This window comes from Phyllostomus discolor, chromosome 5 (assembly GCF_004126475.2).
Source record: "Phyllostomus discolor isolate MPI-MPIP mPhyDis1 chromosome 5, mPhyDis1.pri.v3, whole genome shotgun sequence".
NCBI lineage: Eukaryota > Metazoa > Chordata > Mammalia > Chiroptera > Phyllostomidae > Phyllostomus > Phyllostomus discolor.
Window position 1 is genome coordinate 64,998,715 of NC_040907.2, and position 25,965 is coordinate 65,024,679.

At 35.2% G+C, this 25,965-nt stretch overlaps 1 protein-coding gene across 1 annotated transcript in view; it reads right to left on the bottom strand.

The window, feature by feature from the left end:
- Nucleotides 1-25,965, bottom strand: part of COL24A1 (collagen type XXIV alpha 1 chain) — a 333,553-nt gene that overhangs the window by 210,939 nt on the left and 96,649 nt on the right. The window contains exons 14-20 of the mRNA XM_036026370.1: nt 21,289-21,342; nt 18,873-18,917; nt 12,515-12,568; nt 12,393-12,437; nt 12,105-12,158; nt 10,950-11,003; nt 6,529-6,582 (exon numbers count right to left, since the gene is read on the bottom strand). Coding sequence (XP_035882263.1) covers nt 6,529-6,582; nt 10,950-11,003; nt 12,105-12,158; nt 12,393-12,437; nt 12,515-12,568; nt 18,873-18,917; nt 21,289-21,342 — 360 coding nt within the window. The remainder of the gene's footprint in view (nt 1-6,528; nt 6,583-10,949; nt 11,004-12,104; nt 12,159-12,392; nt 12,438-12,514; nt 12,569-18,872; nt 18,918-21,288; nt 21,343-25,965) is intronic.

Consider the following 25,965-nt stretch of genomic DNA (forward strand, 5'->3'; position numbering starts at 1 on the left):
TGGCATAACTCAGTGGACTGAGCACGGGCTGTGAACCAAAGCATGGCAGGTTCAATTCCCAGTCAGGGCACATGCCTGGGCTGCAGGCCATGGCCCCCAGCAACTGCACATTGATGTTTCTCTCTCTCTCTCTTTCTCCCTCCCTTCCCTCTCTAAAAACAAATAAATAAAAAAAAATTAAAAATCTTTAAAAAAAAGACTTAATGTTAGACTCAAAACCATAAAAATCCTAGAAGGAAACATAGGCAGTAAAATCTGAAAGATTGTTCTTAGCAATATTTTTTCTGATATGTCTCCTCAGGCAGGAGAAACAATGGAAAAATAAACAAATGAGACAATATAAAACTAAAATGCTTTTGTACAGCAAAGGAAACCATCAACAAAATAAAAAGACAACTCACTGAATGAGAGAACATATTCATTGATATACCTGATAAGAAGTTAATATCTAAGATTTACAAAGAAATGATAAAACTCAATACCAAAAGAACAAACAATCCAATTAAAAAAATGGGCAAAGGACATGAATAGACATTTATCCAAAGAGGACATACAGATGGCCAATAGACATATGAAAAGGTGCTCAACATCACTAATCATCATAGAAATGCAAATTAAAACCACAATGAGATATCATCTCACACCTGAAAGAATGGCTATCATCAATGAGTCAACAAACAACAAGTACTGGCAGGCATGAGGAGAAAGGGAAACCCTTTTGTACTGTTGGTGGGAATGCAGACCGCAGCAGCCACTGTGGAAAGTAGTGTGGAGTTACTCAAAAAATGAGAAATGGATCTGCCTTTTGACCCAGCAATCCCACTTCTGGGAATATAGCGAAAGGAACACAAAACACTAATTTGAAGTAACATAAGCACCCCTAAGTTCATTGCAGTGTTATTTACAATCACCAAGATAAGGAAGCAGCCCAAGTGTCCATCAGTAAATGAGTGGATAAAGCAACCATGATACATTTACACAATGGAATACTACTCAGCTGTAAAAATGAGGAAAATTTTACCCTATCTGACAGCATGGATGGACCTGGAGAACATTATGCCAAGGGAAATAAGCCAGTCAGAGAAAGACAAATGCCATATGATTTCACTCATATGTGGAATCTAGTGAAAACATACAATAAAATACAAGGGTTTTATGGTACCAAAGTACCCCCAAAATGAAGTTTTAAAGTATAGAAACTTTGTTTTGATTATTATAGCTTTACAATATAGCTTGTTATCAGAAATTGTGACACCTCCAACTTTGTTCTTCTTTCTCAGGATTGCTTTGGCTATGGATCAGAGGGACAGAACAGAGAGCCCAGACATACACTCATGCACATATAGTCAACTAATTTTTGACAAGGGCACCAGGAACACACAATGGGGAAGGAAGAATCTCTTTAATAAACAGGATTCAAAAAATTGAATGTACACATGCCAAAGAATGATACTGGACCACTATCTTACACCACTCACAAAAATTAACTCCAAATGGATCAAACACTTAAATATCAGACCTGAAACTGTAAAACTCCTAGAAGAAACAGGCAGAAACACTGAGACACTGGTCTTGGCAGTGATTTCCTAGATAAGACATGGGCAACAAAAAGCTAAAATAAACAAGTGGGACTACATCAAACTAAAGAGTTTCTGTATAACAAAGGACACAATCAATGAATTGAAAGGGGAACATGCAGTATGGAAGAAAATATTTGCAAACCATATATTTGAGAAGGAGTTAATATCCAAAATAAAGAACTCATAGAACTCAACAGCAACAAATCTAACCTGATTGAAAAATAGGCAGAGGATCTGAATAGATATATTTCCATAGAAGATACACAGATGACCAACAAGTACAGGAAAAGGTTCTTAATTTGGTTTTGTAAATCAAAACCAAAATGAGATAGCACCTCATACCTGTTACAATGGCTGGGAATACTTGTACACTGTTGGTAGTAATGTGAATTACCATCAAAAAATTAAAAATGGAACTACCATTTGACCTAGCAATTCCACTTCTCTGAACTTACCTGAATACAACAAAAATAAGAAGATATATGCACCCCAGGTTTACAGCAGCATTACTCACAAAGGCTGAGATATGGAAATAACCTAAATGTCCCTCAACAGAAAAGAATGCAGCATATATACAGTGGAATATTATTCATCCATAAAAAGAATGAAAATTTATCATTGTATCAACATGCATGAACCTGGAAGGTATTATACTAAGTGAAATAAACCAGATAGAGAAAGACAAATACTGTATGTTATCAAATACATAAAATCTAAAAAACTTTTTTAAAAGCTGATTTCATACAGAAGGAGAACAGAATGGTGGTTGGCAGGGGCTGGGAGGGAGGGAGAAAGGGGTGCTGTGGGTCAAAGGGTACAAATGTTCAGTTGTGAGAAGAATTGGTTCTGAGGATAATAATGTACAGAGTGGTGACTACAGGTAAAAATATGATACTACATACTTAAAAGTCACTGAGAATAAGCCCTGGCTGGTGTAGCTCAGTGGATTGAGTGCGGGCTGCAAACCAAAGTGTCCCAGGTTCGATTCCCAGTCAGGGTACTGCCTGGGTTGCAGGCCACGGCCCCCAGCAACCACACATTGATGTCTCTCTCTCTCTCTCTTTCTCCCTCCCTTCCCTCTCTCAAAATAAATAAATAAAATTTTTTTAAAAAGTCACTGAGAATAGATCTTAAGCATTCTGACCACAAAAAAAAAAAGTTAAGTATGTGCTATGTTGGGTGTGTTAATTATGTTCTTTGTGGTAATCATCCTACAATGTGTGTGAATGTATGTGTGTATATATAATAACTATATTATAAATATATACAATTATATGTGTCAATATTTCCAGTTATCCCTCAATAAAGTTTAAAAATACCATAAATTCAATCATTAAAGCAATGTGATACTTGCACAGGAACAGGCAACCATTCAAATGAAAAAGAAAACAAAGTCCAGATACAGACCCAAGAAGTACGGAAATTTAGAAAATGATAGAGGTAGCACTTTAAAATCACTGAAGCAAAGACAAATTGCCTGACAAGTGTTTCTGGGACAACTGATAAGTCATTTAGAGAAAGATAAAATTAAATATGTGACTACAAGACAACATTCACAATGAAGAAACTCCAAGTAATCTGCTCAAGACACTGAGGCTAATTCCTCAAGTCTCATTTATAAGATATTAATCCCAAATTTACAGATGTTAACTGAAACATTTTATCATCCAATAACTAGCAAAAGTTATCACAGAAGTGCATACTCAGGTGTCATCATTTTGGCCTTTATTATAATTACTTTTACTAAATTGTACTTTGGCATTATGATATCAGGCTACATTTACAGATGGAAATTATACAATACCATGAATCACTGCCCTTGTTTTGAACAATTAATACATTTTTATTCAAGGGAGAAGGGAATTGTATCCTTGATCACATTTCATTGTTTTTGCCAGCAGAAAGTTCAGGCTCAATTTTGCAATCCAATCCCAATAAAATTTACAGGAATTTGTAGCTATATTTTGGGAAAATGGCTTTTTAATCTCAGTTGAGTTCTTAACACACTTATAATTATAATAGTAATTATGGTATTAGTTCCCAGCCATTCCTCTGCTCACTCTCCACAGAACTCAAGCACGCTCCCTCTGCACCCACACATTCCTCTTACTCTTGGGGTTTAGTGGCCTACTTACAGAGAAAACACAATTGACCTTGCAATTTCTTTATCCTTTTGAAACAAACCCCTACATGTGTGCTACACATAACTCCTTTATTCTTCATTTTCCTGGCTTTGTGGAGAAGTCTGTGAATTCTGCTGTAGACATTGCTCTAGGTGCAACAGTCAAGTTTTTATAGTGACTTGTTCTCATTCAGTTCCAAATATTTTGTAATTCCCATTGTGACTTTTTCTTCTTTGTATAAGTTACCAAGGTTTATTCTAATGTTCCTATATTGTCCATTTAAAACAAATTGCACTGGAGGCAGAGATTATAGCCTTCTGAGGGTAAGCATCCAAGCCTAGTATTTTCAAACCTTTTTCCATCAACTCTCTCTAAATGACTTCTCTTCTTACAACTGCCTCATCTAATAGCCCTATATGGATGACTGTATAAACGTGTGTCTCAAGTTCATTCTTCTCTTCTGAGTTTTAGGCCTCCAGTTTTCCATGCTCTTAGGAGTCTAATTTCCTGTATGTCCTATAAGCTCTAACAAATTCAAAGCCAAAGCATTATCTACATCCATCTGAGTATCATTATCCTCCTTTTTAAAACTGTTTTAGAAAGGTAATCTACATTCTACCCAACTGTTCAAGCAAGAAATATTAAAATTGTCTTTTTATTTTTCCCTTACACAAATTGAATAAACTGAACTGATGGTTGAAGTGTTGTGAATTATATTTCCTAATTATTTCTTGAAGCAAACATTCTTTTTATAGTCATAGGCCTTTATCATTAATGCTCCAGCTTTGTGTTATCCTCTTAAATAGACTGTAGTCTTGTGACCTCTCCCTCTCTCCTCTTTTACCTTTTCTCCTATTACAAGTATGTCAAAAACACAAATCAGCTCATTTCATTCCCTTGTTTTAAAATCCTTGATCATTGCCTACAAGATAAAGTCTACTTTCAGCACAATGGTGGGTAGGGCAGGGGAGGGTAATGGGGGAGGGGGAATGGGGACAACTGCAATTGAACAATTAAAAAAAAAAAGACCTTTTATCTGAGAAAATTCCTGGACAATATTCCTGCAGAAACTTTCCTGGCTTGCTATAATGTTAAATATACTATTTTAAATTCTTGGACCTGCAATTCTCTTAAAAGTCTAATGTTGAGAAAGACTTGGATAAAAGTGTTGCCTAGTATGTGACCGCCCACATAGTGTATTCTTATGATCAAGAAGTTACAATCTTTGGACTGGGCCCTATTTCCCAAAACAACCTTATATCAACTTCTGAGAGGGTACAGATTATGCCTTTAGCCCTATGAAAAAATTTAATACAGGTGAGGAGGACGCATGGGCACGGAGAGGGTTCAGGACCTTGTACTAGAAGCGCAGAAAGCAAAGACAATGTGACAATGCCTGAATAGTGACTGCAAGTCATAAAGTCTCAAAGGCAACAGAGAAAAAAATGGGAAGACTGAGTATTTAGTAAAAACATGGCCCATGAATGCTTTAACCTGGCTTCATAACAAAGGAGAAGAGGATCCAAACCACTGATAGTAAGAAGGTGACACAGTCTTCCCTAGTACACATATCATTCAGAACTGAAGTTACAACAAAACAATCCCTGTTCAGAATCATGACTTTTAAAGATAATGAAAGATCAATTAGTTCTGTGTTCTCCATATGAAAAAACAGGTGAACACCATTCAGTCCAGGAAGATTTCTATAAGAAATGATTAAAAGAATATAGGCTCATAAAAGAGATGAACTTATAATAATCTGTTAATTACTGTTTTAATCATCTGTTAATAATTATTTTAATTACAGGAAGTTATTTTGCATAATTTCCTTCTTCCCAGAATGATGACATCTATATATATTGCTGTGTTTTACCTCCTATTATCTTCCTATTTTTTCTTTTTTTTAAGTACATACACAAGATAGTTTTTTAGATTTTTGAACTATCAATATCCAATATGTTTTAAATTTGACAATAGATAAGAACAGACATTTGTTAAAGAAGCCAGCCAACCCTGAAAGACAGCTGTGGAGTAAGAAGTAGATCTGATGGTTTATGAAGAAAGAGAATGCATCAGGACACAGCTGTTCCCAGAAACTCTGCCTACTTCTCTGACACTTTGGAGACTCTGCTGCTTAAGTTATTTATTCTGAAGCCAAAACTGATTTTCTCACCTTTACTGCTGCATCCATGACTCTGAATTAGATGTGTATGTATACATATGTATATATTTTGACTTATATTTCTGAACTAGAGTGAGCATCAGTAGCTTGAGCCCCTTGTGGTATATCTTTGACTCATTAAATGATTTTTTAAAAACTCAAATGTTTTATTTTGGAAGCTTATGTTGTAGGTAGGGTTGCAAGGGGAAAAGCCACTGTATATCAAGCATTAAGCCATAGCCAAAATTTCAAAGAATATACAAGCAAATCTGATATATGTACTACAGACTTAATTGCACTTTTTCTAGGATATGAGATCCAAATGATACACATTTGAAACATTGTGCATTAAAAATTCAGTGGAGTTTATGTCCTGAAATATGATTCCAATCCCCAAGAATAAGTTATGAATAGTTATATAGCATAAATAAATCAGTTGCAATAGAATCAGGACTATCATGTGGCTAATACCTTTTCTATTTCCTTGGGAATTCTGTTGAATATCTCCTGACATAAAAGAACAAATTTAATACAAACTATTCACAATAATATAAACTTTAAAGAGAATCTTTCTTAAACCTAATATGCAAAACATGTTTTACCAATCAAATTTAATTTCTATAATTTTTCTTTCAAATTTATCATCTTCCCACCCATATTTTACCTCTGGTCCTGGAAGGCCAGATGGTCCCTGGGGTCCTGGGTCACCTGGTTGACCCTAAAATAGGGTATGGAGGAAATAAAAATATAAACATTGATTGAATGAGTACAGTTTAAAGGGAAAAGATACATGGTAAGCAGGCAGCACTCAATATATTATGCCATGCAAAGTTGTAGCGACATTTCAGCAAACAACACTCAGTATATTGTCAAACAAAACTGTAATGACTATTCAGAAAGACTTAATTTGTAACCATGAGTGTGGAAAACTTATTTAAATAAAATATGGATGGATGTAATGTATATTTATTCTTTAGTGTTAGATATACAAACAATTTAATGAGTTAAATGCTCAAATCAAGAAAAAAAATTGTGCATGTGTGCACATTACCCACAGACAGTAAATTCTGACTTAATGTGGGGAGCCCTAGATGAAGAACAGCTTCATAAACCACCATAGTCCTAGGACTGTCTCTGAAAATTCCTCTCTCCTTTGCTACTGTAAGGAGGTGGGGGTGATTCAGTAATTAAGAACCTCCTGGATTTAAATGCTTGTTGCTTAATTTCTCTAAGTCTCAGTTTTCACATCCATAAAATAGGAATAATAATATTACTAACATTCTTACACAGTCAACTGTGAGGAGTAAATGAGATAACATATGTAAAGTGCTAAACATAGTGCCTGGCACATAGAAAGCACTCATTAAATGTTAATCAGTTTTATAAACATTAATCTTTCTCTTCACGGCCTCTCTCCTCTCTTGGATGATGCACAGAATTCCTAGATTATTTTTATTCTTTAATTAAAATTTTGAGATTTTGGCTTCAATAGCTCTGAAGCCATTTTCTGACATTAAGAATAGCAATGTGAAATCAGGGCTGTAGAGGAAGGTCAGAAGAAAGAGAAGTGGGGATTAAGCCTGAAACTAGAGTGGGCTAGCAGCGCTCTTGAGAGACAAAAGCATAGAGCCAGAAAGGCCAGTAGTCTGCTACCCTTGTCTTCACAAGAAAAACTACTGAATTCATTATTTCTGTCATATTATATTTCTGTGTAAGTTCCAAATTTGACTTAAATAGTCCTCAGATTATATAAAACCCAATACAGAAGATGGGTTTACCCTCTTTTCCAGAAGTAAAGTGCAACTTTGCATATGTACTAAATCCATTCTCACATAGTGCTAGAGTATACGGACGTAAAACAGTACACAATGCAACTACTGTAATCAATATAGATAAACAAAATACAACATTATTCAAAAGTTCCCTTAAGTTCTCCTAAATAAACAAATCACAATCAATCACCATCAGTATCTAGGAGTCTTGTTCTGGCAATAAGTACCTTTCTTAGAGATGGATATGGTGTTCTCACTGGGGCCCTCTAGTGGCCACATCTAGACAAGAAGCTAAATATATGAGCTTGGGGGGGGGAGGGGGGGGGATGACAATACCCTAGGCTTTGGTTTTCAAAAAAGTTGATTGACAATCAGATATTTAAAAACATAAATAGTGGGATAACTTTATTTGTTCTTCAAAAGTTCATTTTCAAAAACTTCATCTGAAAGTTTCCTTATCAATACTCATTTGTAAAAACTGAGTTTTCAAGAAACTTTTACAGAATTCAGTAATGATTAAGTTACTTTATCATTGATTAAGGTTAAGTTACTTTAACCTTTATAAATGGCAACAACTTCTAGTTAAAAAATAGAAAGGATATAATGTAATATAATATAATAAATATAATAGTTTCATCAGTTTTAAGAAAAGAATATTTCTTAACTTTATAATGGTAGTTTCCCCTAGTTTTTAAACACTTGCAGAGCAAAGGCTTCCCTACTCCAGAATGCAAAAACCTCTCAAAACAGGGCTTCTTTTATCTCAAAAATATTCTCTCATGTTACAGCTTAGATCCATTTGGAAATAATGAGAGTAACACCAAAATCTTAGATAACATAAAACCAACGGCAGGATATATCAGATAAAAAATACATGCATATGATTTTGACATTCTTCCCATGATAGTGAACAAATGCTTTAGGGAAGCCACTAGTTGGTACAGTTTGTTTTTAACATGATAACTGATTGTGTGCAAGCAATTTTTCATTACACAAGTGTCTCTCCTTCCATAACTGGGGAAAGTTTCCAGGTCAAACCTCTACAATATTTTCTAGTAATAAGATATAAACAAGTGATAAATAAAGTGAGAGACCAAAGACAAGGTCATTTTATAAATATTAATTCATAAGTTTCTGTCCTATCTTCAGTCCTAAGTATATATTTTCAAAGATTTGATCAAACAAAAGATGGTCAACCATCACCTATGAAAGTAACCCCTGCTGACATTTTTTACTAGAATAACACAGAAAGGCATGAAATAAGCAAGTAAAAGCCTTACTTACTCTCACTACCTCATGGTCCCTGTATCACTGCCCTGAAAAAACCACATCAAGAGTTTCTAGCGACTTACTCCAGAGGAAAAGTACTAAGGGTTTTAAGACACTGTGTTAAAGGTGAAATAGGCTCTCTGCCTTTTCTTTAGCTTAGACTAGAGAAATATTAATAAGCATGAGGACTAAGATTGGAAAATATCAATCACAGTGAGGAAAGGAACCCTAACTATGATGTAGTCTGACTCTCACAGTAGACATGAGAAACTGGATACCACAGTGGTTAAGTGCTCAAGGTCACAGAAGGTGACTATCAGGTCTGAGGTTAAAATCTAAATCTCTGTTTCTCAGAGCAGTGATTCCCCCCATCTTCCTGAATGTTACTAATATAATCTGAATCAAAAACTAAGGGAGACATTAAAAAGCTTTCTTATATAAGCAAGATATATGATTATAATTTTCTCAAGTGCCTTTGCATAAGAGACTTATACTATTATCACTTATTACTTAGTATTGGCCTTAGAAAAATGTGTGGTACCATTTCCTTATATTATTATCAAAAGCTTGAAAACCCTCACATTATACAAAGTAAAGATGTAAAAAGTTAAAATTAGGGTCTTATTTTGCCAACCACTGCAAATATCAAAAATCCCTGTTACACATTTGAGAAGTATCCTTGAAAAATAGAAGGGCTTTTTTATTTTGTTTTGTTTTGTTTTGCTTTGTTTTGGTTTGTTTTTTAGCTTCATGACCTGTCCTCATGCCCCTTGTTTTATGTACTTTGGAGTTTCAAGATTCAACTCTAGGGCACAAGTCTGGGTACATGGCTGATTGGGTTTACTCTGAGTCCACAGTGATAAATTAGTAAAAGCAAAGCTTACCACCACCATTTCATTTGACAGATGCCAAATATTGTTCTTGGAATTAAATAATACCTGAGTGGTGATAAGTGAAATGCTGCCACTGTTAGAAGTCATAAAGAAGGAGGTACATAAAACTCTGTAACTTCCTGCTGCTTCCTTTGATGCAAAAGTAATCCCGTGATAGGAGTGTGGAGTTAGAAGGAACATGATTAATTGCTCAGGAAAACAATACTCTTTGAAGTATACATTTTAACGCTATACTAATAAACTATAACTTTATATCTATTTTTTCTATCTATAATAACATTCACCATCATAGAGCTGTAATCAATATTAAAATACTAAACTTTAAAATGTTAAATCCTAAAACAGTATGTCAGCAACTAAGAGGGTGGGCTCTGACATATGTGATTAATTACATTTTCCCAGGTGGCCACCAACTAACTGTGGGACCATGAACAAGTCATTTAACTCTCTGTGTCTCAGTTTCCCTAACTTGTAAAACAGGAATAATAATAGTACCAATTTCATATAATTGTTTTAAGGATTAAACTAGAAGTACAGACCTTAGAATACTGCCTGGTACTTTGTAAACACTCAGTCAATGTTAACTATAACTATTGTGATTTTTAACATGCAGAGATATACTTTTAACTCATGTTTAATCATTTCAATTAAGTAATTTTAATTATTCAGTAATTTTAGTTTATAATTTGTTAGGTCTCATGTTAACTACAATACAAGATATGCTTTTTTCTCAACTAGTTGATGCAGAAGAGTTTTTAAAAAAAGAAAAGGAACTAGAATATTTGGACCCACAAGAGAGCATAATCCTTTTTTATAGAATGTTTCATTATGAAACAGATATTTAGAAAAATTAAAATATTGTTTAAGATACTTTATATTTTCTGTTTAGTTTAACGACATATCAACTGAGATCTTTAGGGCTCACAGCAACTTAGCTTTGGCCTGAGGGAACTGGGGAGAGTAAGACCCAAAAGTCTACAGATATGAGCTGACAACTGGAGGGATTAGCTATATTGTGAAACCCCAGAGAGAAAACTCCAGCCTGGTAGGCTTATATACCATTCTGATACTCAATACCAACCAGTTTCAAGACTCATGCCGCGGTATGCATTCCCTTCATCAGAAAGAGCAAAGCAAAAGTTCAAACCTACTGAAGGTCCTGGCTTTCCTCTCATGCCCGGTGGTCCTGGCAAGCCAGTAGTGCCCTAAGAGAAAAGAATAGTAGAGAAGAGATAAGCCGCTATACCACAAAAGGCACACGTACCTCTGCTGGTGTGTGCTGCAAATGATGTTTCCATCAACAACAGACCATATGTGTCACAGTGGTCCCGTAAGATTATTATGGAGCTGAAAAATTCCTATCCCCCAGAGACGTCACAGACATCCTAACATCACAGTGCAGTGCATCAGTCATGTCTGTGGTGATGCTGGTGTAAACAAACCTACTGCATGCCAGTTGTGTAAAAGCATAGCACGTACAATTATGTATAATACATTTGACTTGATAATGATAACAATTGACTATGTTACTAGTTTATGTATTTGCTATACTATACCTTTTGCTATTATTTTAGAGTTTATTCTTTCTACTTATAAAAAATAGAATTGCTGTAAACAGTATGCATGTTATACCAGCAGCCTCATACATCCTGTTTACTGAGTCTCTTGATGGCATTATTTTCTCTTGTGCTTGATTTAATCTTACATTGTTTTATAAATTTAGTGTTGTCTAAGTGTACAGTACTTTACGGTGATGTCCTCAGCCTTCACATGCATTCACCACTCACTCACTGACTCATCGGGGCAACTTCCAGTTCTGCAAGCTCCATTCATGGTATGTGCCCTAAAGAGGCATACCATTTTTTATCTCTTATACTGCATTTTTATTGTACCTTTCCCATGTTAGATACGTTTAGATACATGAATAGTGACTGCTGTGTTGCAAGGGCCTACAGTATTCAGTGAAGTAACGTGCTGTACAGGTTTGTGGCCTAGAAGCAGCAGGCAATTAGTACCGAGGCTTGTGTAAATGCATTCTACAATGCTTGCACAAAGACAAAACCACTTAACACGCGTTTCTCAGAATGTGTCCCTGTTGTTAAGCAGCACGTGACTGTATTTTCAAGCTCCTAAAGAGAATTGATGCCAGTATTCTTAAAAAACTGAGGAAACTTTTGCAAACAAGGAATATAAAACCACATTGATACCATGTCATAACAAAATATATGGTTAAAATAATAACTACCTTTTAAAAAAATAATTTGTTCTTTTTTACTGGCTTAAAATTAATGGTAAAAAAAAGTTACCTTGTCTCCAGGATACCCTGGTTCTCCTGGCTCTCCTGCAGTGCCTCGTTCACCCTACAGACAACATTTCATACAAAGACAATTAAGCTTTGCAAACATGGCAATATTAAAAGAAAGCAAATATTAACAACAGAAGATTAACTTCTCTATTTTCTCTACTTCTGAGAAAAATTATATAATTGATAGTACAGATTAGATCTCATATATTAAAACAAAATATTTTATAAGTTGTCTGGCAACAAATGTAATAAGAAATTATTTCTATGATAATGTAAATATTTAAATCACCTTATCACCTTTGATTCCAGGTAGGCCCTTATTCCCTGAAAGACCCTAAAAAATAAAAGTGATATTCTGTGACATCACAGAGAAATTAAAGTTAAATATCCATTAGGCAAATAGAGCCATACCTTTGGGCCAGGAATTCCAGAAGATCCAATTGCTCCCACTGGGCCAACACTGCCCTGAAAAGCAATGAGAAAGAAAGCTATTAAATATCCACCAACGATAGAAAGAGAGTATGGTATCCCTGCCTGGGTAGCTCCCTTGGTCTGAGCATTGCCTCTATATATGCCAAGGTTGTGAGTTCAATCCTGGTCAGGACATATGTAAGAAGCAACCAATGAATGCACAAATAAGTAGAATAACAAATTGATGTTTCTCTCTCCCTCTGTCTCTTTCTCTAAAATCAATAAATGAGAAAAATTGAAGAAAGAGAATATAGTAAAATGAATGAATTTATTAACACAGAACAGCTCATCTCACTAAACTCCCATGTGTGCACTGTTCTTCAACAACCTCTTTTTCTCTCCACCTTTAGAAAGTATACCCATCTTTCAAACTTTAGTAAAGTGCATCCTATTTCCTGAAGCCTTCTCATACTGGTCTAGTCCACAAGGATCCTTTCTTTCCTTGAGCTCCTATGATACTTAATGTCCATGACATTCATCTTGAAATATTTTCCAACTAGATAGTATCTTGAAAACAGGGAAAAAATTTTAGTACCATATTCCCAGGAAGAATTCAATAAATACTTTACATGAATGTCTTAGATTTTTATTTCACTTACTTGGCAAATACTTATTGGGCAGTTACTATGGGCCAGGACTTCCAATGATTTTATTTCATAATTTGAATTTATAGAATGAGAAAATTTATCATGATTTCAGGGATAAACTGAGTAGTCAACAAAAGGCTCTATTCTTCTAGGCTTATCTCATGCATTCATTATGTAACATTTGGGAGCATAATAGGAAAAAGATACAGTCATCAATGTCAAGGTTTTTAGTTTAATGCTCTAATGCGAGGTTCCTCAAAAACATAACTACCACTATAGAGATAAGCTGCAAGCAAGAGAGTTAGAAAAACTCCTTCGACATGGTGTCATAGAAGACAAAGGTCAACATCAACAATAATGGTATTTGAAAACAAAATTTGAAAAAAAATGGTGGATGTTTCTTGATGTTTGGGGATCAGATATCATTTTTCTGTCATGGATGCCTTCATTTTACTTCTTTCTCTTGCTACCTCTCTGTCCCTGCCTACCATTTCATCATCTAAACTAAGAGACCAAGTTGCTTTAAACCTCTATTTTACAGCTTCAAAATGTTAAGGAACTTTTAAGTGTGTATTTGTGACAGTCCTGACAATGTTGCCCCTTTTAGTTACAATGAACATTTCTTAGGATAGGATCCCAAGCACTCACTACCAGGCCTCCACCAGCCCTCTCAGCGTCATTTCCTTCCATTTGCCTCCACCTCCCCTGTACTTCTCCCTCCTCCACACCCTGCACTCCAGCCACAATGGACTGCTTTTCACTCTCGGGAATGCCCTCCCTTATTACGTGCCCCAAACCTTTGGAAATGTGTCTGTCTTTGCTGGAATACCAGTCTATGACACTACTGAGTATACTGCACTATACTTTTTTGCTCTTCCTAGTCTGTGCAATCTGTGAGAGCAGAAGCATATTTTACTTATTTTTTTCACTCTCTAAGACCCAACATGATAACTGGCACATAATTGTTTTAAAATAAAGTATGGGTTGAATACTGGAGGAAGTAATAAACTTTAATAATAAAATTAAAAACAGTGATTTCTAGAACTCTATCTCCAACATAATGGAGCATTTCTAATAGTCTACATTTATGTAATACAAACTTCAGTATGGAAAATATGACATCTTTACTTTTGGGTGAGTCCTAAAGTCTGTGAAATATAACTGAGATAAATGATTTCCAACTGCTTAATCCTAAAATGCATGTGGCTGTGAGAAACAAAGTGTAATACTTTCCAACTTAATAAAGAGAGGCAATATTGATACATCACTGACAAATTCTGTCAAAAGGAAAAATTATTCTTATAATTACAGAGGCTAGTTTATTCAGAATTCACAGATTTAAAACTTATGATAGTATTAAAAATTCAACAAACAAGTGTTTAGAAATTATGCAACGATCTGTGTAAGGTATATAAAGAACTACCTTTAAAAAAACATTTTATTTATTTATTTTTAGAAAGAGGGGAAGGGAAGGAGAAAGAGAGAAAAAGTGATGTGAGAGACAAACATTGATTGGTTGCCTCCTGCACATACCCCCACTGGGGACTGAACCTACAACCCAGGCATGTGGCCTGACCACGAGTCAAACTGGCAGCCCTTCACTTTGCAGTGCAACAGCTAACCAACTGAGCCACACTGGTCATGGCACAAAGAAATAGCTTATAAGCAAATATTTCTTTGTCATCCTATTGTTTTTCCTATAGGCAATATAATATTAAATTTTATTTCAGTAAATGTAGTCTGGGACCTTCAGATAAATGTACTTTGCAGGCATAATATCCTATTTAGCTTCTTAGAGATTCTAAAAATCACAAAATAGTAGTAAGTTTTGGAAGATATCAAAAACATATGTATATATTAAGTGGCTTAGTAAAATAGGGAATTAAAAAGTAAAATGGTACTAGTATAGAACTTTCTAAGAAACATCAACTATTTTGTGCCATATCACAAGTTCTGTGGAAAATCTTATTCTGAAAAACTATAGTTTAATGAAAGTTATCCATGATAACTCAAAAGCAGTGTTTTTAAAGATTTTATTTATTTATTTTTAGACAGAGGAGGAAGGAGGGAGAAAGAGAGGGACAGAAACATCAATGTGTAGTTGCCTCTTGCACACCCCACGCTGGGGACCTGGCCTGCAACCCAGGCATGTATCCTGACTGGGAATTCAACCGGTGAGTCTCTGCTTCACAGGCCCATGCTCAATCCACTGAGCTACCCCAGTCAGGGTTCAAGAGCAGTTTATAGTTCCACAAAGATAATCTGAAGGTCCTTCAGCAATTTCTACCTACCACACTTCTGTCCCACAAGAAGATGAAGTAGAGAGAAGAAAATAATTTCATGCATGGGAGTTTAGCTGAGAGTGTCTGGGATCAACAGAAGAAGAGCCTCCCACCCAGTGATAAATAACAGAGAACTTCTGAGTCAAATTAAGTAAAAAAAAAAATAGAGATCCAAGGATAGGTTCTCTCTCTAAAAACAGCAGCTACTGGCCAATTAGAGTTCATATGAGTGAGCACAATGTGGAAAAGGCTGTAAGTTCCATATTGGGCTTTTGAACCATACCCATCAGCACTCACAGGAGATAATCACTGCCATTAACTAATAAATCAAGTGACAATAACAATCTACTGCATGGAAAAATAATTTAGAAAAATCAATATCATCTCATCAGAAACTAAACTTGCCAGAAGGAAACACCTGAGAGATAAAGTGGAAGCTGCAGTTCTGGGCAAGCAGATGAACCGTTTACTATGTATAGTTGTTTAGTATGTATAGTTCCACGTCCTGATTATCTTCAAAATGCCACTTCCTTCCATCCTTCTCTCATGCCCTCAAACTTCCCAGGCTGCAATCCTGCTTCTCCGCTTTCCATCTCCCAAACATTTCACTTCTCCCCTCTCCTGTCTCAGAGCCCTTCAGCCTTTTCCACTCTACCCCATTCATGCACAATCTTCAAGACACAGCTTAAATGACATCTCCTTTGTGATGCCCACTCTAAATCTCTGAGATAATACAAGTTGCTGCTTTCTCAGTGGCTTTCAGTCCATAATAGCAGTGATCATGTTGTATGATATTGCTTTTTTTTAGTTCTATGACACTAGATTATAATCATTGCCAACAACAGGAGTGATAACTTGTTTATATGTTTAGGCCTAGCATCTAGTTCAGCATTTGATACATAGGCATTCATATTACTTTGGAAATTTTAATAAACATAAAATAGGGATTAATACCTGCTCTATTTACTTTAACAAGACATATACATGTAAAAGTATTTTGCAGAGTGCAAAATACTATCTATGTCAATGTACAAGAAGAAGAGATGAGGATTACAAAGATGATTGTTAGTATCACCAGCCATTTTAATTTTTGTGGAATATTTCCCATTTCACCAAAGGGTGAGTGGAGAAAGGGAAAAGGCAGAAAACCCAGTTATTTGTACTGAGCACTAGTATGTGTCAGGCACTATGCTCTGTCCTGGAACTGAAAAGTGAATAAGAGTTAACTCTTAGGCAGAAAGGTAGAGGTAGAGTGTTTCAGGCACACAAACGAGCTCCTTGGCCGTCTAGCAGGGAGGCTGCGTGACACCTGAGAATGAACGGCTTTGTTACTGCACAGGCTATGTGCTCAAGATGCAGACAAAAAACAAAAGCCTAGACATCTTAGGCCATGATAAGAATTTTGGTCTTAATCTTAAGCATAATAACAGGAGCGTTTGAATTAACCAACATAATTCTAAGAGGCTAAATGAAGGCACGAAGAGTATCTTTGGAGCCCAACTCCCTTCCCCTCTTTATTTTCTGACCCCATCGATAAGGCCACTGACTGCCACCTATAGGTTTAACCCTATTGTAAGTTCTGAGGGAAAAAATGGTGCTTTTGTCTCTACCTTTACATAGAGCTTCTCATGAAACCTAACAAAATATCATCTGACAGTATATACTTTAAAGTAATATAATTTTTAAGAAGGTGTCATAACACAAAAGGTAAAATTTTGGACTCTGGCTAAAGATCGCATGACTTCAAATCCAGGCTCAACATCTATGAGCTAAGTGGTGTTGTGTCATTCTGAGAATTAAATGGCATAAAACATTTTCCATGTGACTAGCACATAGAAAACACTAAATAAATGTGAGCTGTTATTGCTAATTTTATTATTGTTACTATAATACTATTAGATAAGAGAACAGTTTAAAGGTACACTCTCTCAGGTTCTTTGACTCTCAGTTCTATATACTCTTGCTATCCCAAAATGGAAAGTTAAAACTTATTATTCTGATTTTTAACATAGTTCCAATAACTGAACTCTTGATGTATTCCTTTGGCCAAGGTGTCACCTTCTGCCTTGGAGTAGGTAAGGTGGGGGAAAAACATTAAATTTGGAGTCAGAAGACCTGTGTTCAAGTTCAAACTAAAAATATGGCTATAACTTATGGCAAAGAACTCTGCAGAGTTTTAATTACCTACTTCACATGTTAGAGTAAGCTCTAAATTGATTTTTAAGAAAAATCTTATCCCTGCCCATGGTCATGTCCTAGCTTTATATGGATATAAATAGTTCACTTTTAAGATCCTATTTTCATTAAGCTCCTAATATTTCGTAAAATATTTCAATTTTGCCTTTAGCTCAACTGAATATTAAAGCATATAGTTCTGAATATATATATATATATATATACATATATACACACACACACATACAATATCTGCAATTCATATCATTGTCATTAACCATTAGCTTGGCAGGGAGAAATGTATTTGTCAAGATATGTCAGAAATAGCAGTCTGTTCACTCCAATGAATAATCTAAAATTAGCAGAAAGCTACATATCTGTAGTACATTGTTTTGGCCTCCACAGAATAGGTTATACTAGACTGTGCTTTGCCTACAATAGACACTCAAGTGAAACTCAAAGGGTTGAAATCACTGCATAAAAACTGATTAAGTGGACAAGCAAGATAGTCACATATTTTAGTACAATAAATAAATTACATATTTAAATGTTTAATGGCACTGGTGAAGTCCTGTCCCTGCCTTTTGTTCAGGATGGTTTCCTAACCAATTATTCAATTTTACTCCATGTATAAAGTCTACAGATGCCATGTTTTTGTTTAGAACTGTCTGTATCTGTCCAGATTAGATGGTCAGAAAGACTCTCTCAAAGGAAAGAAATGGCTATTGTATGTCTTATACTTCTGAAGAGACTGGTTTTTTAAAAATATTTGTCTTTTTTTTTAGAGAGAAAAGAAGGGACAGAGCAAGAGAGGGAGAGAAACATCGATGTGAGAGAGAAACATCAATCCACTGCCTCCTATAAAAGCCCCAACTAGGGACCAAAGCCGCCACCCAGGCATGTGCCCTGACCAGGAATTGAACTGGCAACCTTTCACCTTGCCAAATGATGCCCAACCAACTGAGCCAGCCACAATGGTCAGGGTGAAGAAGCTGGTTCTTAATTAAGTAACATTTAATGACACAGACATAAATACATATGTACACATAAATCTATAGAAATTATTTTAGCTTATCATAAAATACAATTTTTGATTCATATTATTTAGTCTAATTTGCATTAGGAAATTACATGTGAGCAAGGTAGAAATCCAACAATGACACTGAACTCATTTTTCTACAGTTTTAAAACATATCTAACAAATATAAATTCACAAGGAAATATTTTATAAGACTGATAATAGCTGATACTCACTCTAAGCCCAGGAAACCCAGGAGGACCAATGCTACCTACAAGTCCCTAAGGAAGAGAAATGTGCATGATTGGTTAAACAGGACTCCAGAATACTAAGTGTATTTTCTGAAGATGCAGACAATAATATTTTAGAAAAAATATATCAAATTTTAACAACTTCTACAGCTAATTTCTAAAACTTCCCTACTCTCATATGTCCTCCCTAAGAAGTATAAATCTCTGGTGGCAGTTTATACTCCTCCAAAGTGCTCCTGGCTTCATGCTTTTGGCTGCTAGGACCACCACCCAGCCTAGGTATAGCTTTCTCTATGTATCCTATGTATGTAATAAAGAAAATAAATCCCATTCATAATCAGCATTATAGATATAACTAGCCTATATAGTGTATAAAAAGACAGGTGGCCCAATGATTTAAAGCACTATCAACTCTTTTGAAGCACATTATTTAATTTCTCTACACATGAGTTTTGTCATTATCAAACGGGATTAATATTTGTTCTCAATTTAAAGACCACAATTAAAATTATCTTATATAAAAGATTTTAAAATGTTTCATAAAGCACTATACAAATGTAAGAAATCACCAACATTGTTAAATTATTTAAGTGACATTTAAAATTCTCAACAGTAATGTTTCCAGTTGATTTGCAATTGGTCTTTGTGATGGTCTTTTGAACTCAACATTATAGTCTTTATAATCCACTCCATGTCTGTGTTATATTACTTACATGATATAAGGTTCTAGCAGAGTCTCTTATTTTTTTGTATTTCAAATTGTTTAAGCAAAGATATAGTATTAAATATAGAGAAGTATAAATCAATAAACTGAAAATATCCAGTTTTTTCTTACATTTTAAAGATTTTTAAAGACTCAAATTGCTCTTCAAGAAGCAATGGGGAGAGGGAAGGGGAGAATTGGGGAAAAGGTACAGGGAATAAGAAGCATAATTGGTAGGCACAAAATGGACAGGGGAGGTTAAGAATAGTGTAGGAATTGAAGAAGCCAATGAACTTATATGTATGATCCACAGACATGAACTAAGGGGTAGAATGCTGGTGGGAGTGGGGTGCAGGGCAGAGGGGAATAAAGGGAAGAAAAAAATGGGACAATAGAATAAATGATAAAATATACTAAAAAATTAAATAAAATAAGGAGCAGATTTGAAAAAGTTTTAAATATTGCAGGAGTCCAACCCCAACAAACTTCACACATATTTAACTGAAAAAATATTAAATAAGTTCACATTTACTTAATATGTAGGCTTCACACTAGGCATGCAAGTCATGTACCTCATAATGACGTTTCAGTCAAGAATGAACCGCACATACAACAGTGCTATACCATATAGCCGAGGTATATAGTAGGCTGTACCATTTTGCATTTAGGTTTGTGTAAGGGCACTTTATATGTTCACACAATGATGAATCATCTAACAATGCATGTCACAAAACATATCCCTGTCATTAAGTGGCACATATTTGAACATAAATGGTATTAAAGCAAAAAAGTAAGTAATGCTTACTTTATTATGCTTGAAATGGGAAGCTCCCCAGAATCATGGGCAAGAATTAGATAGTAAATATCCTATTTAAGATACTGTTATAATAAAACTTTGGCTAAATTCACTAAATAACCTAATACAGTTATAATTTATAAAAAGAAATAAAAAGAAACTATTTTCAAATATTTTAGTTTAAGAACAAATGCTAGTATTTACATATGTGCAAATATAGAAACTCCTCCTAATTTAGGCTGTAAGAATTTTGTGGTTGATTCTAATTTTACCTTAAAATTTTGTGAAAAAAAAAATGTGTGCATGGCATAAATTGGAAGGATCGCTACTGGATGCTTTTTGAGGGCAAAAAATGAAAGTACTTCTACCTATGCAATAGTATGAAAAAACAGCAATCTGTCATTATTCCTTTATAGTATAATTAAAATCATTTTTAAATGGTGGCTTCCTAATCTGAACACAGATATCTGAACAATCCCAAAGGAGATTTCTCTCTAAAATATTCAAAAGGTTAATCAATGACATGTTTGAGTCCAAAAGAACAGTCACCCAATGCACAATTTTTACATGAGACTTGTTAGCCCTTCATGTACATGAAAAGTTTCTTTCCCCTTGCCCCTCCAATATGCAAGACAGTATTATGATCATATATTTCTAATATTTATTTAAGCAGTCACATTTAACATGGTCAAAATAATGTCAGTGACTCTCTCTCAAGATACAGTTTATTCATTAAATATTTTTAGTTTATTTCTCATGTTGTAAAATACAAATTGGAATGTGCACAGTGGTACTGAAACTGTCCACAGTGCTTATTCATGAATATGGTAATGAGCAAGTACAGTTGTTGTGCAGTCTGAGCATTGTTAGACTGCAAGGTCGGACCCTCACAATTTACTCACAGGACTACCATCAGGACCAGCGGGGCCTCTCTCTCCAAAGTCACCTGGAAAACCCTGGCCCAGGGAAAGAGAAAGAAATGTTGTTAAACCTAAAATAAATAAAGAATTAAATTTTGCTGTACTTTCTGGTAAGAAATTTAGTAATAGGAGATACTTATTTTCTGATCCTTAAATGGCAGTGCAATAAAAATATGTATTTGTTTTATATAAAACTTCACTGATTTGGTTAAGTACAATATTTCTCTATTTCATAAAAATTATTTCACATGTCATATAATATGTACAGAAAGCTAACCTGGATAAAATAGAAATTTGTTCATCATTATATAAAAATCATTGAATGAGGGGAACATAACCAAGATTTCTAGCTGACCAATCCATTATGTCTGCTATTTCATGCTGTTCCTCTACTCACACCGCAGAGACCAAAATGGTTAGTACCATGAAGCATGTGCTAGCACACTTACCATGTGTTCAGGTCTTTATACACATGATTAGATCTACATTCCTTCATTTCGTCTTCACAATAGGTTGAGTGAATGAGAACTAATATTTTTACTTTTCAAGTTGAGGCAATTAAAGCACAGACAGGTTAAGTCACTTGAACCCACTATGATGGGCAGAACTGAGAACTGAATAGAGTCCTTATGATCACAGAGTCAGTGCTTTATTTCTGCTCTGCTGTGCTGAACACTGTTAGCTCCCAATTACAAGACACAATATAACATGCAAAAAACCATTTAAGTGCAATTTTATTGGGGCAAGGCATAATGCATATAGACACTGCAGACATTAAATGTGGTGCCACAGAAAATTAAGCTTCCCAAATGCCTACTGAGAATTCTACACTGTAAAACCACAAAGACTAGTAAAGTAACACACTTTCTCATTACAAACTCTATGGTAAAGTAATAACTCAGTTACTCTTACTTTATATACTACAGTTTTTGTCTAAAGATTTAGCACTGGATTTACCAGGCTACTTTAACAATGATTTATAAAACTTAAACGCTTTAATATTTTTATTTTAAAACATCTATAAGGCTAACAAAAATAGTATTACATTGTTAGATTCTTATACTATTTTAAAGTGTTGTTCAATTAAAGTTGTCCCCATTTCCCCCCAATTACTCTCTCCTGCCCTACCCACCCCCACCTCCCACATTCAGTCCTTCCTCCCCACATGGATTTTGTCCATGGGTCCTTGATACATGTTCTTTGACCATCCTTCCCTTATTTGACCCATTATCCCCATCCCCTCTCCCCTGTGGTCACTGTCAGTTTGTTCCTTATTTCCATGTCTCTGGTTTTATTTTGTTAACTTGTTTGTTTTGTTGATTAGATTTCACTTACAGGTGAGATTATATGGTATTTGTCTTTCACTATCTGGCTTATTTCACTCAGTACAATGCTCCCCAGTTCCATCCATGCTGTTGAAAATGAAGGAGCTCTTTCTTTCTCCCTCCCTTCCTCCCTTCCTTCCTTCCTTCCCCCCTTCCTTCCTTCCTTCCTTCCTTCCTTCCTTCCTTCCTTCCTCCCTTCCTTCCTTCCCTCCTTCCTTCCTTCCTTTCCTCCCTCCCTCCTTTCTTTCTCTATTCAGTAACCTGATGATTCTTTCTTTCGTTCTTTCTTCTGTCTTCTTCGTTCTTTCTTTCTTTCTTCTTTCTTTCTTTCTTTCTTCCTTCCTTCCTTCCTTTTCCTTCCTTCCTTCCTTCCTTCCTTCCTTCCTTCCTTCCTTCCTTCCTTTCTTTCTTTCTCTCTCTCTCCCCACCCTCTCTCTCTCTCTCTTTCTTTCTTCCTTTCTCCATTTCTCCCTTTCTCTCTTTTTTCTCTTTCTCTCTGTCTTTCTTTCTTCTGTGTAGCATTCCACTGTGTAAATGTACCACAGTGTTTTGATCCATTCATTTACTGATGGGCACCTAGGCTGCTTCCAACACTTGGCTATTGTAAATTGTGCTGCTATGAACATTGATTGAAGTGCATAGGTTTTTCTGAATTGGTGTTTCAGGATTTTTAGGATGTACGCCCAGCAGTGGAATTGCTGGGTCAAAAGGTAGTTCCAATTTTAGCTTTTTGAAGAAATTCCATACTGTTTTCCACAGTGGCTACACCAGTCTGCATTCCCACTAACAGTGTCCTAGGGTCCTCTTTTCTCCATGACCTCTCCAACACTTGCTCTTTGTTGATTTGTTTATGATGGTCATTCTGACTGGTGTGAAGTGGTATCTCATTGTAGTTTTAATTTGCATCTCTCTGATGGCTAGTGATGCTGAGCATCATTTCATATGTCTCTGGGCCCTCTGTATGTTCTCCTTGGAGAGCTGTCTGTTCAAACCCTTTGCCCATTTTTTAATTGGTTGTTTGTCTTCCTGGAGTGTAGTTGTGTGAGTTCTTTGTATATTTTGGAGATCAAACCCTTGTCTGAGGTATCATTGGCAAATATATTTTCCCATAAGGTTGCTTCCCTTTTCATTTTGCTGATGTTTTCTTTAGCTGTGCAGAATCTTTTTATTTTGATGAAGTCCCATTTGTTTATTTTTTCTTTTATGTTCCTTGCTCTAGGGGACATATCAGTAGAAATACTGCTTCATGGAATATCTGAAATTTTCCTGCCTATGTTCTCCTCCAGGATTTTTATGGTGTTGCAACTTAAGTCTTTTATCCACCTTGAATTTATTTTTGTGTATGATGTAAGTTGGTGGTTGAGTTTCATTTTTTTTGCATGTAGCTGTCCAGGTCTCCCAACATCATTTATTGAAAAGGTTATTTTTACTCCATTTTATGCTTCTGCCCTATTTTTCAATTAATTGACCATAGAGACACAGGTTTATTTCTGAGCTCTTTATTCTGTTTAACTGATCTATGTGTCTGTTCTTATGCCAGTACCAGACTGCTGTAATTACAGTGGCCTTGTAATACAGTTTGATATCAGGTATTGTTATCCCTCCTACTTTGTTCTTTCTCAAAATTCCTGAGGCTAGTTGGGGTTGTTTATAGTTCCATATAAATTTTTGAAATGTTTGTTCTATATCTATGAAATATGTCATTGGTATTTTAATAGGGATTGCATTGAATCTATAAATTGCTTTAAGTAGTATGGACATTTTTATTATGTTAATTCTTCTAATCCATGAACATGGTGTATACTTCCACTTATTTGTGTCTTCCTTAATTTCTTTCTTCAGTGTTATGTAGTTTCCTGAGTACAGGTCTTTTACTCCCTTGGTTGGGTTTATTCCTAGGTACTTTATTTTTCTTTTTGCTATAGCAAATGGGATTTTTTTCCTGATCTCTGTTTCTCATATTTCATTGTTGGTGTACAAAAATGCCTTCGATTTCTGAATATTGACTTTGTGTCCTGCTGCTTTGCCAAATCCACTTATTAGGTCAAGTAGTTTTTTGGTGGATCCTACAGGGTTTTCTATGTACACTATCATGTCATCTGCAAACAATAACAGTTTTACTTCCTTCTTTCCAATTTGGATGCCTTTTATTCCTTTTTCTTGTCTGATCACTGTGGCTAGAACTTCCAATGCTGTGTTGGATAGAAGTGGTGAAACTGGTCACCCTTGTCTTGTTCCTGATCTTAGTGGGAAAGCTTTTAGTTTTTGCCTATTGAGTATGATGTTTTCTGTAGGTTTCTTGCATATGGCCTTTATTATGTTGAGGTATGCTCCCTCTATTCCCACTTTACTGAGTGTTTTTTTTTTTTTTTTATCATAAATGGGTGCTGTACCTTAACACATGCTTTTCCTGCATCTATTGATAGGATCTTGTGATTTTTGTCCTTCCTTTTGTTTATGCAATGGATTACATTTATTGATTTGTAAATATTGTTAAGATTCTTATAAACTCTTTATTTAGGCAACTCAGTACAAAATATTACACATTAACAGACTGACAAAACTCATTCATTCACTGGTACAAGTATAAATGGGCTAAGTTTGAAAGGTGGTTTAACAATGGAAATTTTATGCTATTTCTAAGATATAAATAACTCATACTCAGAAGCAGTTTCTCTTATTCTTAATCAGAGGATAATGCAAAAACCACCCATGCAGTCAAACATATTGTAGCCATACTCCCTTTAAAGTCAGTTGAAGTTCAGGCAGGTATTTTGCTTTCATTGTCTTTGGGACTCAAATTCTGTTGTTAACAAGCTCACAAATCTGCAATACATCATTCAAGTCAGTATGTGCTAATATGGGTATTTGAAAACATTTATGATGCATGGGTAATGGAAAAAATGGGGGAAAACCACTATAATAAATCTGAAACATAAGAGATGATTGATTTTTAGATAGATTGTAAGTAGATTTCCCATAAACCTCAGTGAAATAATAAAGAATGAGAGACGCATTGCATAATTCCATTAATGTGAAATGCCCAGAATAGGCACATTCACAGAGATGGAAAGCAAATTACTGTTTGTCTAGTGCTGGTGGTATGGGGGAGAAATGGGGACTGAGTGCTAATAGACAGGTACAGAGTTTCTTCCTGAGGTGATGAAAATTTTCTAAAATCAGTGTGATGCCTGCATAACTCTGTGAAAATACCAATAACTACCAAATTATACACTTTAAAAGAGTGACTTTTATAATATGTGAATTATATTTCAGTAAAGGTCTTCTTACGAAATGAAGAAACAATCAGTCTAAACAAATAGCTGGACTGCTA